This window comes from Hemiscyllium ocellatum, chromosome 39, assembly GCF_020745735.1.
Source record: "Hemiscyllium ocellatum isolate sHemOce1 chromosome 39, sHemOce1.pat.X.cur, whole genome shotgun sequence".
Classification (NCBI taxonomy): domain Eukaryota; kingdom Metazoa; phylum Chordata; class Chondrichthyes; order Orectolobiformes; family Hemiscylliidae; genus Hemiscyllium; species Hemiscyllium ocellatum.
Genome location: NC_083439.1, coordinates 24,273,544 through 24,289,647, shown reverse-complemented (window position 1 = coordinate 24,289,647; position 16,104 = coordinate 24,273,544). Strand labels below are relative to the sequence as shown.

Below are 16,104 nucleotides of genomic sequence, written 5' to 3'. Positions count from 1 at the left end.
CACTTTGGTGTGAAATTTTCCCTCAGTGTTGATGTGACAGATGGTGCACAAATATTTAACAGCTATTAAAAGTAAGTGGACAGAATTCAAGCTCATTGAGCATCAGCAACCACAAGATGCAAATTTCTCAATGCCCTTTTTTCCCCAGTTCTGTTGGTAAAGTCTGAATAATTTATGTGTTGCCGGGTGTCTGCTGTAATTAAACCTGATTCAGGGGGTAGAATTACTCATGAAAGACATTTCAACATTGTTATCTATTATTTTCTCAAAGGATTTACTATGGCATGATGAAGAAAAAAATCACGGCATTGCCTTAACACGTAAATAGTTCATTACACATTAGTTCTGCCTCACAAACAGCACAGATCAACATCAACACAAAAACAAACTACTGTGGATGCTGGAACTGTAAACTAAAAACGAAGTGCTGGAGAAAACAGCAGGTCTGGCAGCATCTGTGGAAAAACAGAATTAACGTTTCAAATCAAATATGACTCTTCTTAGCAGCCAGTTCCAAAGAAGAATCATAATGGACTTGAAATGTTAACTCCCCCTCTCTCTCTCTCTCTCTCCCTCCACAGCCAAACTGCATATCACCCAATGGCAGAATGTGTTCCACAGCTGGAGGCAGATATCACAAAAATGTGTTCTGAGCCCACATCAAGAAAATGAACTATAGATTTTGTAACTAAAACTGCCCAGCATTAACATAGACTGAGTCAAATCAGCCATGGCCAACAGTTATAATGGCCTTTCTGATGTTCGGGGGTTGTGGTGTTCAATGTCAATAAGTTTCTTTAACAGAAGCCCAATCTGAATCGATATTGGGAGTTTTACATCTGCAAAATAGTTCAGTATTGAAATAAGCAAGACAAGGGGGCACCACAGTAACTCAGTGGTTAGCACTGCTGCCTCACAGCACCCAGGTTCGATTCCACCGTCAGGCGACTGCCTGTGTGGAGTTTGCACATTCTGCTGTCTGCGCAAGGCTTTCCTCTAGTCTCCTCCCACAGGTGGCTAGGTGGGTTAGCAATGGGAAATATGGGTTTACAGGGATAGGGTAGGGACTAGGTCTGGGGCTGGGATGCTCTTCTGAGGGTCTGCGTGAATGCAATGGGCTGAGTAGCCTGCTTCCACACTGTTGGAATTCAATGATTGTTAAATGATGATAATTCGGGATTCAGCCTTAAGCATCTGATTTTATACTGAATTGTATAACTGGTCATTATCAACAGCAAAGCTGATTATGAGTTGTGCTGCCTTCATAGGTGTTCTGTGATGTACCAGAAATTAGAGGAACACCATTGCTCATCAATTAACCAACACCAATGTGTCTCCTAACAGCTTGTTCCCCAGTAGTTCATTTGTCAGAAGCTCTTATGTCAAGGCCCCATGCTATTACTCATAGTTTATTTACAACAATTTTAATCAGCATTGCTGAATTTGAGGGAGAATAATTAACAGGCGTCAAACAACTATTCCCCTTCACTTCACATAGTCAGAAAAAAAAGTCTAAGTAACTTCATTTTTAGCTCGCCTCATGAAGCTTTGGAGTGTAGAACTTGAGTGACTGCGACAAGGTTCCCACTAATTAAGGACTCGGTGAAAGATACAATATGAATTGAAATCTTTACAGCACATAAGCTCCCAATTGGCTTCACAAAGCAAATATTTTTCATTCGTATGGAGGGTTTGGTTTCAATAAATCAGTGTAAGTAAATTTAAATTGATTGTCAATGCTGCATACTTATTTGCCCTAAAATAAAGAGAATTAAATTTTGTTAATGGGCAATTGATTACTCATTTTGACTTTACTATTGGTTTGAGATGAGAGAGTTGGAAACCGCAAGATATCAGTTACAGTGATATTCCACTGCTTTGGTGAGTGACCAAATCTGGAGAAAGACAGCACCAGTTTAGAAAATATTTTTATTTATTACAAATTGAAGATATTAGCAATTATTGAATGAGGATGAATTTCGTGAGGTTTTCTATTGAGATCTTTTTTCTGTGAAAGCTCCAAAGTTTCACTACAATTTTTGATTCCTTTTTAAACCATGAGATAATCAAGAGAAGAGCTGAATTATTTTTCTTTAGCTGTGACATGGAACTGAAAAGTGTCACTTGAGTTCTGCAATCTTAACAAGTAGTAATTCCTTTCTGTTTAATATGTTCGTTTCATTAATAATGCAGTTCATTAATGCATATTAACCAAGCACAACAATGTATTGGGCGCGCCGAAAATGATTAGCAAGATTGACATCTCTTCCATCTAGGGTTGATGGCAATACATCTTCCAAACGTTGACGAAGTCATGTACGAAGCTTCTATTGATGGAAAGCCAAAACCTTCCAAACGTTCCACACATGAATATGTCCCTTGTCAGTGATATCTGCTGATGCCTTGTTTGCAGGACTAACATGTACTTTGATACTTCCGACACCACCTCCAGTCTGTTCTGATATAACGCGATAGTTCCATTCTCTTGCGATCCTGCATTATAAGAAAATTGCATAATAGCGGCACCATTTAAGCCAATGGGGCCAGAATCACCTTATGACTAAGAGAGGTAAGGACATTTCACATTCTACAAGTAGTGGTCCAAATTCTTCATTATAGCCAATTGGCAATAAGGAAATGCGTGTTATGGCAGAACCGATTGTATTGTAGTTGTGGTGAACGTCTCCCAGTAACATGAACATCCACTGAATAAAAAAAATTATAAGACTACATAGACGATAGATGTCCACTTTAGCTCATCACACACAAAGAATCGCCTACATAATAAAGCTCTCCTTTTGAACTTTATCTGTTGGTTATTCAGGGAATGTGGCATGGCCACCATTTATTGCCCATTGTTAATTGCCTTAGAGGAGACAGTGGTGAATGGACCGCTGCAGTCTGTGTGGTAAGGGCACTTCTCAGTGTAGTTAGGAGAGGAAATCCAGGATTCCGACCCAGCAACAATGAAAGAAAGATATTATATTCCCAAGTCAGGATGGTGTAAGCTTCAGAGCAGAGTTTGCAAGACAGATAAACATACTTTGAAGTTAAAACCGAAACAATTACAGATGCTGTAAATCAGAAATCCTAAACCAAAAATTGCTGGAGAAACTCAACATGTTTGGCAGCATATGTGGAGAGAAATCAGAGTTTCGGGTTGAGTGACCCTTCTTCAGAAGTTTGGAGGATGGTTCACTTGACCTGAAATGTTAAGACTGATTTCTCTCCATATATACTGTCCGACCTACTGAACTTTTCCAGCGAATTCTGTTTTTATATCTTAAAGTTAATCCGACCTTAATAGTTTTTCAGTAAGGGGACACTTGCAGTTTAGAAGTTATTTGGAAACTTGAAACTCTCAGCAATCTTAAATGTGACATTTGAATTAATCTGTCCATTCAATGTTGTTAATATTTGTTTAGTATAATGTCCGTTTCAAAGTAAAATCAATGTATAGCACACATCAATTATTGATTATTAGGACGTATACTAATTACATCTTAGTAATGCAAGCATCCATATATTTTGTCACAAGTTGTAAATTTAGTTTTCTTTCAAAGTGTCGCTTATGTCCTGACCATTGATATGATGTGCTTGGATTTTCAGAAGGTGTTTGACATGATCCACCGTAAAGATGACTGTGTAAAGTGGGGGGGGGGGTAACATACCAGCATGGCTACAAGATTGGCTGGCTGGTAGAAAACAGAGAACATGCACAAATACGGTCTTTTTCAAGTTAGCAGGCAATGACGAGAAGAACACAACAAGCCGGGCAGCATCAGGAGCTGAAGAAGTCAATGTTTTGGGTGTAACCCTTTTTCAGTACTCAAACGCTGACTTCTCCACCTTCTGATGCCTGGCTTGCTGGGTTCTTCCAGCCTCCTGCTTGTCTACCTTGGATTCCAGCATCTGCAGTTTTTAAAAAATTATAACTAAGGATATGATTTCCTGCGCACATCTGTGCTGGACCCTCAATCTTTGACAATTCACATCAATGATTCAGATGAGGCAATCATAGATTAGATTAGATTAGACTTACAGTGTGGAAACAGGCCCTTCGGCCCAACAAGTCCACACCGACCCGCCGAAGCGCAACCCACCCATACCCCTACCCCTACATTTACCCCTTACCTAACACTATGGGCAATTTAGCTCGGCCAATTCACCTGACCCGCACATCTTTGTGACCGTGGGAGGAAACCGGAGCACCCGGAGGAAACCCACGCAGACACGGGGAGAACGTGCAAACTCCACACAGTCAGTCGCCTGAGTCGGGAATTGAACCCGGGTCTACAGGCGCTGTGAGGCAGCAGTGCTAACCACTGTGCCACCGTGCCGCCCATAAATGTAATGGCTAAATTTATAAATATCACAAAACTCAGTGGAAAAGTATGTTGTGAAGCTGACATAACAAGGATGCAGACCAATATAACTAGGTTAAGTGAGTAGGCAAAAATCTGGCAGATGCAGTATCATGTCGGAAAACGTGAAGGTGTTCACTTTGACAAGAAGAATAAAAAAGCAGAGTATAATTTAAACTGTGAGTGACAGCAGAATTCTGAGGAGTAGAAGGATTTAGGTGATCTAGGGCATGAGGCTCAAAAACCTAATATGCTAGTCATCAAGAGGGCAACTGGAATGTTCTGCTTCACCACGAGAAGAGTTCAACATGAACGTGAAGACATCACGCTTCAGTTAAACAGGGTGTTGGTGAAACAGTGTTTTGAATACTGTGTGCACTTTTGGTCTCCTTATTTAAGGAAGGTTATAAATACATTGAAGGTGATTGGATGACATTTACTAGATTGATACCTTGAATTCCTTATGAAGAAAGGTTGAGCAAACTGGGCTTGTTTTCACAAGAGGAGAAAGTGAGGACTGCAGATGCTGGAGATCAGAGCTGAAAATGTGTTGCTGGAAAAGCGCAGCAGGTCAGATAGCATCCAAGGAACAGGAGATTCGACGTTTCGGGCATGAGCCCTTCTTCAGGATTCCTGAAGAAGGGCTTCTGCCTGAAACGTCAAATTTCCTGTTCCTTGGATGCTGCCTGACCTGCTGCGCTTTTCAAGCAACACACTTTCAGCTCTGTTTTCACAAGTGTTGAGAAGAGCAAAAGGGTGACTTGTTTGAAGTTTATTAGAATCTGAATGATCTTGACAACATGTCTTTAGAAACAATGTTTCCTTTTGTGAATAAGTCCTGAACTTGAGGACACTTCTAAAATTAGGAGTCACCCTTTATAGAAACAAGGTGGTGGGGAGTTTCTTTCCTTTCAGATGGTTATGCATCTTTGAAATGATGTGCCTCAGATGGGAGTGGAGGTGGGAATCACTGAATATTTTTAAGGTGGATGTAGATAACTTCTTGGTAAAGCAGAAGGAATCATATTTTAACTGAATTCTTTTGGAAACAATAAATCAACAAATATGAAAATACAATGAAGCCAATTGAACTTAAAAATATAGATTTGCACCAAACGCTGTCTAAATAATGTGTGATATAAAATTCATGTCTTACTCAGCTGTCTTCACTCTTGCAGAATATGGGAAATAATATTTCCTGATTCTGAAATACATGAATTCATTTCCAGTAATCCGTTCAACATTGCATTTTTAAAGAGTGGAATCTAAGTTATATTTTAGCAAGAGCAGACAGCTAATTGCTGTCGCAGTACATTTACATAATAGGCTGGCAAATGAATTGGAAATTTCTAGGCACATCGCATTTAAAACATAAGACTGTGCAGATTATGATCTTTGTTATTAATATGGCAAATAGGAGCATCATTTTTAAAACTCTCCTATTATTTGACACATTTCCACAGCTTTGGATACTCCTGAACAGTAACAAGAGAGCTGGCTGCTGTTCTGAGCTTATAAAGGAGTTACAGATCAGGCTGTCTGTAGTGATGTTCCTTGAGGTCATTTTCCTTGTCACGAGGCAGCTTTTCCATGTTACATGTGTGGCTTTATAAGGCACTGTCTACCTTTTAAAGAAATCATACTGATTGATATGACTGGAACATAGTTTCCAGCACGGATTTGCCACCACCCCCAATAAATAATTATAGATCGTCATGATTTTCCTTGAAGATTTATTAAAATATATGTGTGTATAACTATTGATTCATTCCATTAACTTGCCTATCAGTGTGAAAAACAGTTTAAGCAGACACAGAGGTCATTGCGGAATTTGTCAACAAATGAAAATTTTGCTGAATTAATTGAGAAGTTTTTACAACACCATAATTTCATTGTTTATTAAGAGAGAAGTGCTAATCGGAGCATCAAGTTTCACAATGGACCTTCCCTCAACCATGTGAAACTTTGGATACTTTTTCCCTATACCCATGTTCAACCTCATAATCGGGAAGGTATTTTGATTATGTTTTAGTCAAATCACAAGGGAGCCAGTACACTTTCAGGATAAGTGACGTTGGTCAGGATTGAAGGCAAATCAGCTTTTCTATGTGACTGCTTTTGTAGCTGTATCTCAATCTCGCCAATAGCTTAACTCACTATCTATGAACAGAGTATTCAGCAGAATGATAATCATAGAATCCTTAGTGTGAAAGAGACCATTCAGCCTATTGAGTTCACATCGACCCTCCAAAGAGCATTCCACCCAGACTCTCTCACCCTATCCTCATAACTCCACATACACTGTTGCTGATCTACCTAACCTGCGCATCTCTGGATGCTATGGGGTGATTTAGTGTAGCCAATCCACCTAATTTGCATATCTTTGGACTGTGGGAGGAAACTGGAGTACCCGATGGGAAACCCATGCAGACACGTAGAGAATGTGCAAAATCCACACGGTCACCCAAGATTGGAATTGGACCCAGGTCCCTGGTGCTGTGAGGCAGCAGTGCTAATCACTGAGCCACCACGCTGCCCATAATATAATATTCTCAATACTTTCACCCTTTTGAAATTGTTGAATTAACTGTCAATTTAAAATATGCACAATGCTTAAAATTTGAGAGTAATCGCCAGAAAATCATGGCATTAATCTGATGTTTAGAAATATCAATAATTTAATGCTATTTTAATAATGGTATTGTTTCGCTGAAATATAACATTATGTTGAAACACTTTGTGAAAGTATAGAAATATAAATCACTCATTTGTTGATGTGATTCTTATTCAGAGAAAAGTAAAATATGACATTATTTTCCTTTTATGCTTTACAACAGAGCATGAAAAGCATCGACTTTGCAAGAGTGCTGATTATATGAATTTGCACTTTAAAGTAAAATGGTTTTATAATGAATATGTGCGTGATCTCCCAGCTTTCAAAGATGCAGTCGCAGAATATTCTTTGTAAGTAACAAGATTTAATTTTGTTTCTGTTTTATCGTCCAGAAAATAGTACTATCCCAATAGCAAGGTTTTGTACGCGCTCTGATTGGTTATCTTTACCTGATGGGAATGTTTAACAGTAAGGGAGTGGTTCTGTTCCATTTAGGGCATTGAGCCTAAATTAATCACATTGCCAGTTACCAAACATTCTGATGCTACTTGTTTCTTCATCATACTGAGGTTGTAAGATTCCATTCCTCTTAATCCTGCATTCAATCACAAAATATCCTGAGTGAGGAGGTGAAATCAGCCTTCAGAATTTACATGGAATAAGCATTTGTCAGTCACCTGTCTATTTATCACACTGGCCAATTTTTGTTTTTGATTTGCTTTTGTCACTGAGCTGCCAAGTTTGTCATAAAGCTCCCCTGTCCTGCTGTAATCATCCAAATAAAATGATTAACATTTTGTATCATTATTTATCAATCCTGCTATATGCAATCCATTGCATAGTCCAAAGCCATAACCAATGCTTCAGCCTCTGCCGCCTCCGAATCTCTCATCCCGTTTCTGTCATTTCTGGTAATGAAAGTTTTGCACGATGCTGACAACTTGACGTATTTCATTACTTAAATCTCCCTGATTGGCTGACAGTGTTTTTGCTTGTCTGCTCCTTGTCCAATCAGGCAACCTGTGTAATAAGATTTCTGTTCTCATTAAGCCATAAAACTGAATTGTATCCAGGAAACCGAAACACTGAGATTAATAAATTTACCCAGTAGAATTGCTCCCTGTTTGCTGATTATAATGGCATTGACGGTGACTACCAAGATTTAAATGGGACAGCTGCTCATATTGCCTCAGCTGGATGAGAAAAGGAGATAGCAGTTAGTTTTTAGACAGAAGGAAAAGAAAGATGCAGAAGGATATCTTGCCTGGAATAAATTCCATGTCCTATATCTGATTATTCAGGAAATTCTAGTGTATGCTATCATGAGCTTCTTGAAGGAATCTCGACATAAATCTCACTTTCATTCATGTATTACTGATGGGGCAATGGCACATCAGCTAACTCAATTGAAAAACGGGCAAATCCTGGTTGACTTATTTGCTTCTTTCACACATTCTGTTACTGAGACATGGATGAAGAAAAGACTCAGGTTTAGACACTAAGGCTGCAAGAACTCCTAGTAAGGTAGAGATGCACCGTAAGACCATGGGAACAGAATTAGAACATTCGGCCTGTTGAATCTGCTTCATTACTCAATCGTGACTGATACGTTTCTCCACCTGCTTTCACCCCGTAACCTTTGTTCCCCTTACTAATCAAGAACTGTCCTATCTCTGCCTTAACTTAACATGGCTTCCACGGCCCTCTGTGGCAATTTGTGTTCTGTAGATTCACCACCCTCTGGTTGAAACATTTCCTCCTCATCTCAGTTCTGAAGGGTCATCCCTTCACTGTGAGCTGTGCCCTGGCTCCTGGTCCATTCTACTAGTGGAAACATCTTCTGCATGCCTACTCTATCCAGGACTGTCAGTACTCACTAAGATCCCCTGTCATCCTTCTAACCTCTATCAAGTACAGACCCAAAGCCCACAACTGCTCCTCAAATGACAAGCCCTCATTCTCAGGATGATTTTTGTAAACCTCCTCTGGACCCTCTCCAAGGCCAGTACATCCTTCCTTAGATATGGGGCCCAAAACTGCTCACAATATTCCAAATGTGGTCTAACCAGAGCCTTATACAATCTTAGTAGTACATCCCTGCTCTTGTCTTCTCGCTCTCTTGAAATGAATGCTAACTTTGCATTTGCCTTCCCGACTGCCAACCGCACTTATATGTTAACCTTAAATGGATCATGAACTAGATTCCTGAGTCTCTGTGTGCTTCAGATTTCAAAACGTTTCCCCATTTAGAAAACAGTCTGTGCCTCTGTTCCTCCTAACAAAGTATGTAACCTCACACTTTCCCACACTGCCATCTGCCACTTCTTTGCCCACTGTCCCAACCTGTTCAAGTCCTTTTGCACCCTCCCTGCTTCCTCAGTGTTACCTGTTCCTCCATCATTCTTTGTGTCCAGTGTATCCTTTGGATCCTGTTCCCATCAGTGCAGCTCTATTCACAACTGCAGCCAGAGGCACTATAACTGGAGGCATCAGGACAGAAACAGGACATGATTTATGAAGGCACTTAATGGCTGGCTGGTTCAGGAATTAAGTGTTATTCTTCTGGGTTTCTAGTTCCTAATGGACCTTTTGCTTCTGATCACACACAACCTGTTACTTAGAATGAGCTTCTTATGATCTCAGCCCTGTTAGGTAAATGCAGCGTAGTTTTATTCAGTTCCCAGAAGGAAAGCTTTTGAATTCATGCTCTGGCTAGGTTGGTCATATAGGATTCTCCCTGGATCATTTACTCCTTTTAGTTTAGATGAAGGAGCAAACCCTGGGGTCAGTCTCCCAAAACCTCCCTCATTCCAGAAAGTCTTCTGCCTCAGGGATTTGTTCTAAGATAGCGAAGAGAAAGTAAGGATATGGTCACGTACAGGAGGCCTGCTGAAGACTTGGCCAAGTAGGATCTGTTACCAGATGCATTTCAGTTACAATCACAATATAATTTGAGAAGGGTCTTTTTTAACAAGTATTTCTCGTTCTTTGAAGAATGAAAGAAGGCCACAAAACAGCAGCACCAATAGACAGTGCTGCAAGTCCATACCTTGGTGAACAAGTTGATATTTTACAGTATCTTGTTGCATCATATGGCCTGTTAAAACCTTCAACTCTCCTTTGGTGTTGGCAGTTGTAACTATTCAACAGCAAAACACTCCTTTTAGATTCAAAGAAAGAAGCAATGTTGCTGGTCAAACAAGGTTTATGGTTGAAAGCTGCTTAAACCTAATGCTAGATCTTAATTTTTCTCTGTATGTACCTTTATCCACCCACATCACACCCATGTGCCTTGAGCTGGCCAGGAATTACATGGGGAAGAATATACTTGCCCATGAGGGTTGCTTCCAAAAACCTTGTCATGGTGTGACCCCCCAGTTGAATGCTTTAAAAAAAAACCAAAGAACTGCAGATGCTGCAAATCAGAAACAGAAACCGAACCTCTGGAAAAACACGGGGGGTCTGGCAGCATCTGTGGAAAGAAAGCGGAGTTTACATTTCAGGTCCAGTGACTCTTCTTCAGAACTTCATAAGGACGTTGAGAACTTTAAATGGACATTGACACATAGGTGGAGTGGGCAGGTAGGTAGCAGGTAATGTTCTGAAGAAGGGTCACTGGATTGGAAACATTAACTGCTTTCTCTGCACAGACCTGCTGAGGTTTACCAGCAGTTTCTGTTTGTGTTCCCAGTTTAAGGCGCTAGGCTTGGTGCGAGCCTGAGAAGTTTGAAGATTGAATAAGTGATAGTTATAGAGTGGGATGGGGGTCTTGGAGTTGGAATATCAGGAAACCCATTGTCCAATTCCGTTAGGGTTCCATTGTCCATTGTCCTTGCCTGTTCTGGCCTACATGTGACTTCAGATGTTCAGCAATGTGATGCAATGTGACTACTTTCGATCATGTGGAAGGGTGATCAACAATGCTGTCAAGTGACACTGAGTAATGACCTACTCACTGACACTCAAGTTGAGTTCTGTCAGAGATATTCAACTCCTGACTAATTGTCAGGTCTACGCCCCCCACCAACCCACCCTCCCTCTGAGCACCTTCCCCTGCCACTGCAGGAATTGCAAAACCTATGCTCACACCTCCCCCACATTTCTGCCTAAGGCCCCAAAGGAGCCTTCCAAGTCCATCAAAGTTTTACCTGCACTTCCACACATGTCGTTTACTGTATCCGTTGCTCCCGATGCGGTCTCCTCTACATTGGGGAGACAGGACAACTACTCACAGCGCACTTCAGAGAACATCTCTGGGACACCCGCACCAGCCAAACTCACTGCCCCATGGCCAAACACTCCAACTCACCCTTCCACTCCGCCAAGGACATGCAGGTCCTGGGCCTCCTCCATCGCCACTCCCTAACCTCCCGACACCTGGAGGAGGAACGCCTCATCTTCCGTCTCAGGACCGTCCAACCTCATGGCATCAATGTGGATTTCACCAGTTTCCTTATTTCCTGTCCCCCCCCTTACCCTAGTTCCAACCTACCAACTCGGCACTGCCTCATGACCTGTCCTACCTGTCCATCTTCCTTCCCACTTATCCACTCTACCCTCCTCTCTAACCTATCACCTTTACCCCCCTCACCTCATCCATCTATCTTACTATCAGCTATCTTCCCCCCCAGTCCCAACTCTCTTCCATTTATCTCTCCACCCCCTCAGCTCACAGTGTCATTCCTGATGAAGGGCTTTAGCCTGAAACATTGATTTTCCTGCTCCTCGGATGCTGCCTGACCTGCTATGCTTTTCCAGCACCACACCCACGACTCCTGACGTACTATAGCCTTGGTCCAAACCTGAAAAAAAGGCTAGAAGTGAAGTCAGGGTGACTGCTTTTGACATCAAGGCAGCATTTAACTGAGCTCTAAGGAGCCCTAGCAAAGCTGGATGTCAGTAAGAATCATAGGGTAAACACAACTGGTTAGAGTTATACCTAGCACAAAAACATTGGTTACGGTAAAAGAAAACAAAGAGCTGTGAATGCTGGAAATCTGAAACAGAAATAGCTGGAGAAACTGAGTAAGTTTCTGTGAAGGAAAAACAGAGTGAATGTTTCCAGTCTGACTTTACTTCAGAACTGGTTCAATGGTTATGGATGTTGAAGGTCAATCATTTTGTTCTTGGAGCATCGCCGCAGGAGTTCTTCAGGGTCATGTCCTTGGCCCAAACATCTTCAACTGCTTCATCAAAGACCATCCTTCCATCATGAGGTAGTAGCAGGGAACTTCACTGAAGAATGCACGATCTTCAGCACTCTTCATGACTGCTCGATATTGAAGCAGCAAGATGTGGACAATAACTAGTTTGGGTTGATAAGTGGCAAGTAACAACCAGAAAACACAAGGCCAAACTGTTTTAATGGTTTAATGTTGACTCCAAAGGACATCATCTCCCACCGTGCAGCACTCCAGTACTCCACTGAAGTATTAACTGAAGTTTTTATTCTTCAGAGGAAGACCAAGCCATTTTGCAACACCTTTTCAAGTTATTCGAATCGTACACAAATATTTAAAATGGTGTAAGATGCATTTAGTAAATGAAAAGAAAAGGCACCTTATTTATAAAAACAGGCTACAGCGGATGTTGGAGGTCTGAAATAAAAGGAAGTGCCAGTAGGTCTAGCTGTATCCATGCAATGAGAAAGCAAGTTCTGAAGAAATGTCACATGGGAATTGAGTTTCTCCAGCACTTTCTGTTTATATTTCATAGACCCTTAGGATATTATTGATTTAAATATATGCCAGCCCTTGCTGAAAGGGAAGCCGATATATACAGACAGTTCAGTCGTAGAGTTGCAGTAAGATCCAGAGATTTCCAGGTTAACAATTCTTAATGAACTGGTGTAACTCTCACTTTCCAAATTATATATAGTTTTTGCCCATATCTGTGTAATACAATCCTCATTGTAAGAATATTTGAGAATGTTGATAAGAAAGTGCATGCTACGGTGAAATGTGTATGAAACCACGGTTAATGTGACATTATAGTCTGGCAGAATTGTTGGTAAATAAAACTCTAAATGAATATAATCTTGCATTTTAATAAAACATCATCATCTGATTGTTTTTATTAGATGGTTTGAGCCTTTTGCTATTGATTGGCTGGATGAAAATGAAGTTGTATCAATGGATTTTCTTCACGGAGCACTTGAGAGAGATAAGAAAGATGGGGCAAGTCTCAAATTCATTTCCTTGCTTATCTTGCAGCTAAAATGCGCACGTTCTGAATATTTTGTGATTTTTTTACAGTAACCAGGAATGTTATTTTCTTTGGAATAGATTGTAAATTGCATTTGACAGATTGCTCTCATTTATTTTAAGAGCTTCGCTATTATCCAATTTGTTTTTCTCTTCTAATCTAGTTCCTACAAACGTCAGAACACGCTCTGTTCTCTTGCTCTGTTGTGGATGTTTTCACTCAACTGAATCAAAGTTTTGAGATTATCAAAAAGCTTGAATGTCCTAATCCAGAGGCACTGGCACACTTCATGAGAAGATTTGCTAAGGTACATGCATTCATAATTTTTAAAAAACAAGAATTTACAGGGCGGCACGGTGGCTCAGTGGTTAGCACTGCTGCCTCACAGCACCAGGGTCCCAGATTCAGTTCCAACCTCGGGTGACTGTCTGTGTGGAGTTTGCACATTCTCCCCGTGTCTGCGTGGGTTTCCTCTGGGTGCTCCGGTTTCCTCCCACAGTCCAAAGATGTGCAGGTCAGGTGAATTGGCCATTCTGAATTGCCCATTAATGTTAGTGTCAGGAGGGAAATGGTCCTGGGTGGGTCGGTGTGGACCGGTTGGGCAGAAGGGCCTGTTTCCACACTGTAAAGAATCTAATCTAATCCAATTTAAGAGTGTTTGAAAAGTGTTGTGTTCTGTGGTTATTACTGCATTTCTGTAGATTCAGGTGTCAGTGTAGAGAGTTGTTACCTTGCTTTCTTCCCTGGGTTCTCATTATTTTAACTGATGTGTGCAAGAAGGTTTTTCAACAAACTTTGATAATCCAAAAGATATTCAGTCAGATTAAATTCACAATAACAGTCTCTGAGTTCACAAATATAAATTTTATTTCTCTTGCTGTACTAGAGCCAAAAAAAATGAATGCCCATCATTATCTTGAAAAAGAAATCACTAGGAATTTACCTGAATGAAACCTGGTGATATATTTTTCATTTTCATTACAGACCATATGTAAAGTCCTCCTACAATATGCTGCTATTGTTGCAAAAGATTTCCACCTCTATTGTTCCAAGGAAAAAGTGGTAGGTATAGTTTTGTGTGCATGAACTGTGAATCCAGTTCTACGCTATCACAATGTATTATCAAAACTGAGGCAGGATATTGGCTGAACAGAAGTGTATTTTTACTTTTTATGAAGTGAATTGCAAACACAGTTAGTAAGTCGTAAATGCTTTGTCCGTCAAATGACTCTTTCTGGGCCCTACTAATTAGGAATGAGTTTATTATACACTGTTAATGAGCTCCCTCTGAGCTACCACAACTGGAGTGCTTAGTTTTAAGTTTGTAATTATAGAACTTGCTGTTTTATAGTCCAGCAGGTTTATATGAAATTGCAGGCTTTGGAGCACTGCTCCTTCATCAGGTGAAGTCCAGGAGGGGTAGGGCTCCCAAAGCTTGTGATTTCAAATAAACCTGTTGGACTATAACCTGGTGTTATGTTATTCTGACTTTGTCTACTCCAGTTCAACACCGGCACCTCCACATCATGTCTTAAGTGCAATTATAGTAGTGTAAAGATACATGAGCACAAAATTAACCTTAGAAATTTAGATATCAATTATTATTTGGTATGTTGCCCAATGTGTCACACCAATTTATGTTGGTAGGAAAGTTATTTTATGCATAACCTATTAATGGATTTGTTTAGAAGAAAGTATACAATACATACACAGTATTTCAGTTAGAAACACAAAACCCACAATAATGAAAACGTTTAGTTCATGTTATTGTTTGCTGTGGAACGTTTGTGTGAATGTATGAGAATTTATCTATTTGTTGCAGACTGATTAGAAATAAGGAGATGAATCCTACAAAATAGGGATATTCCTGGTGGATTTGAATGGTTCATTGCTTCGAGTTTATTAGGGATTGACCTTTCAATTCTAGAGTTGGATGTTTTCCTAGCAGCAGGGTTTCTTACTCCCATCTCCAACCAAACCATCCTGCATCAGCCTGTGCTCTCCTGCAGTGATGTTATACCACAGGCGATGTTGAGTTGTATTGTTGCGAGATGTGTAAGCCAGAGGCACACGTAATAATCTGGGGACCAGGTTAGGATCTAAGTTTTAATGCAATGAAAATATGGAATTAATAATCTAATGATAATCATTGTGGGTTGTTGTAAAAACCCATCTGGCTCACTCACGCCCTTTAGGGAAGGGAACTACTGAATTTTCCCAGCCTCCATGTGACTCCAAACGCACAACAATGTGGTTGCCTGCCCTCTAAAATGGCCGAACAAGCTACTCAATCAATTGCATCAATTACTTAAAAGGAAAAGAAGGCCTCCTCAGCAGTCTGCCTGTTGCATAAACATCGGCGCAGTCCTTGTGGAGATAAAGTTTTGTCTTCACATTGAAAATGTGCTCCCTTGTGTTGTGTGGCATGACCACCTCGCAAAATGGGACAGACTTTGAACGGATCTCACAACTCCATCCATGAGGCGCTATGGGCCATCAACAGCAGCCGAATTGTCCTCCAGCACATGTAACCTCATGGCCCGGCATATTCCCCCAGTCAAGCATTACCATCAAACCAGAGGTTCGACCTTGACTCAATGAAGAGTGTAGGAGGGCATGCCAGGAGCAGCACCAGGCATATCTGAAAATGAGATATCAATGTAGTGAAGTTACCAAACAGAACGACTTGCATGCCTAACAGCATAAGGAGCAAGTTATAGACAGAGCTAAGCAATGCCACAGCCAATGGTCCTGATCTAAGCTTTGTAGTCCTGCTACATCCACTTGTGAATGATTGTGAGCAAATAAACAACTCTTTGGAGGAACAGGCTCCACAAATATCTCTACCCTCAATAATGGGGGAGCCCAGCAGTGTAAAAGATAATGCTGAAGCACGTTCAACAATTTTCAGCCAGAAGTGCT

The 16,104-nt window shown here is 40.7% G+C and overlaps 1 protein-coding gene across 4 annotated transcripts in view; it reads left to right on the top strand.

The window, feature by feature from the left end:
* Positions 1-16,104, top strand: part of LOC132834396 (protein unc-13 homolog A-like) — a 575,505-nt gene that overhangs the window by 451,866 nt on the left and 107,535 nt on the right. For all 4 annotated transcript variants that reach the window (XM_060853271.1, XM_060853270.1, XM_060853267.1 and 1 more), the window contains 4 exons: positions 7,202-7,328; positions 13,058-13,154; positions 13,346-13,489; positions 14,167-14,244. In XM_060853271.1, the coding sequence (XP_060709254.1) occupies positions 7,202-7,328; positions 13,058-13,154; positions 13,346-13,489; positions 14,167-14,244 (446 nt within the window). The remainder of the gene's footprint in view (positions 1-7,201; positions 7,329-13,057; positions 13,155-13,345; positions 13,490-14,166; positions 14,245-16,104) is intronic.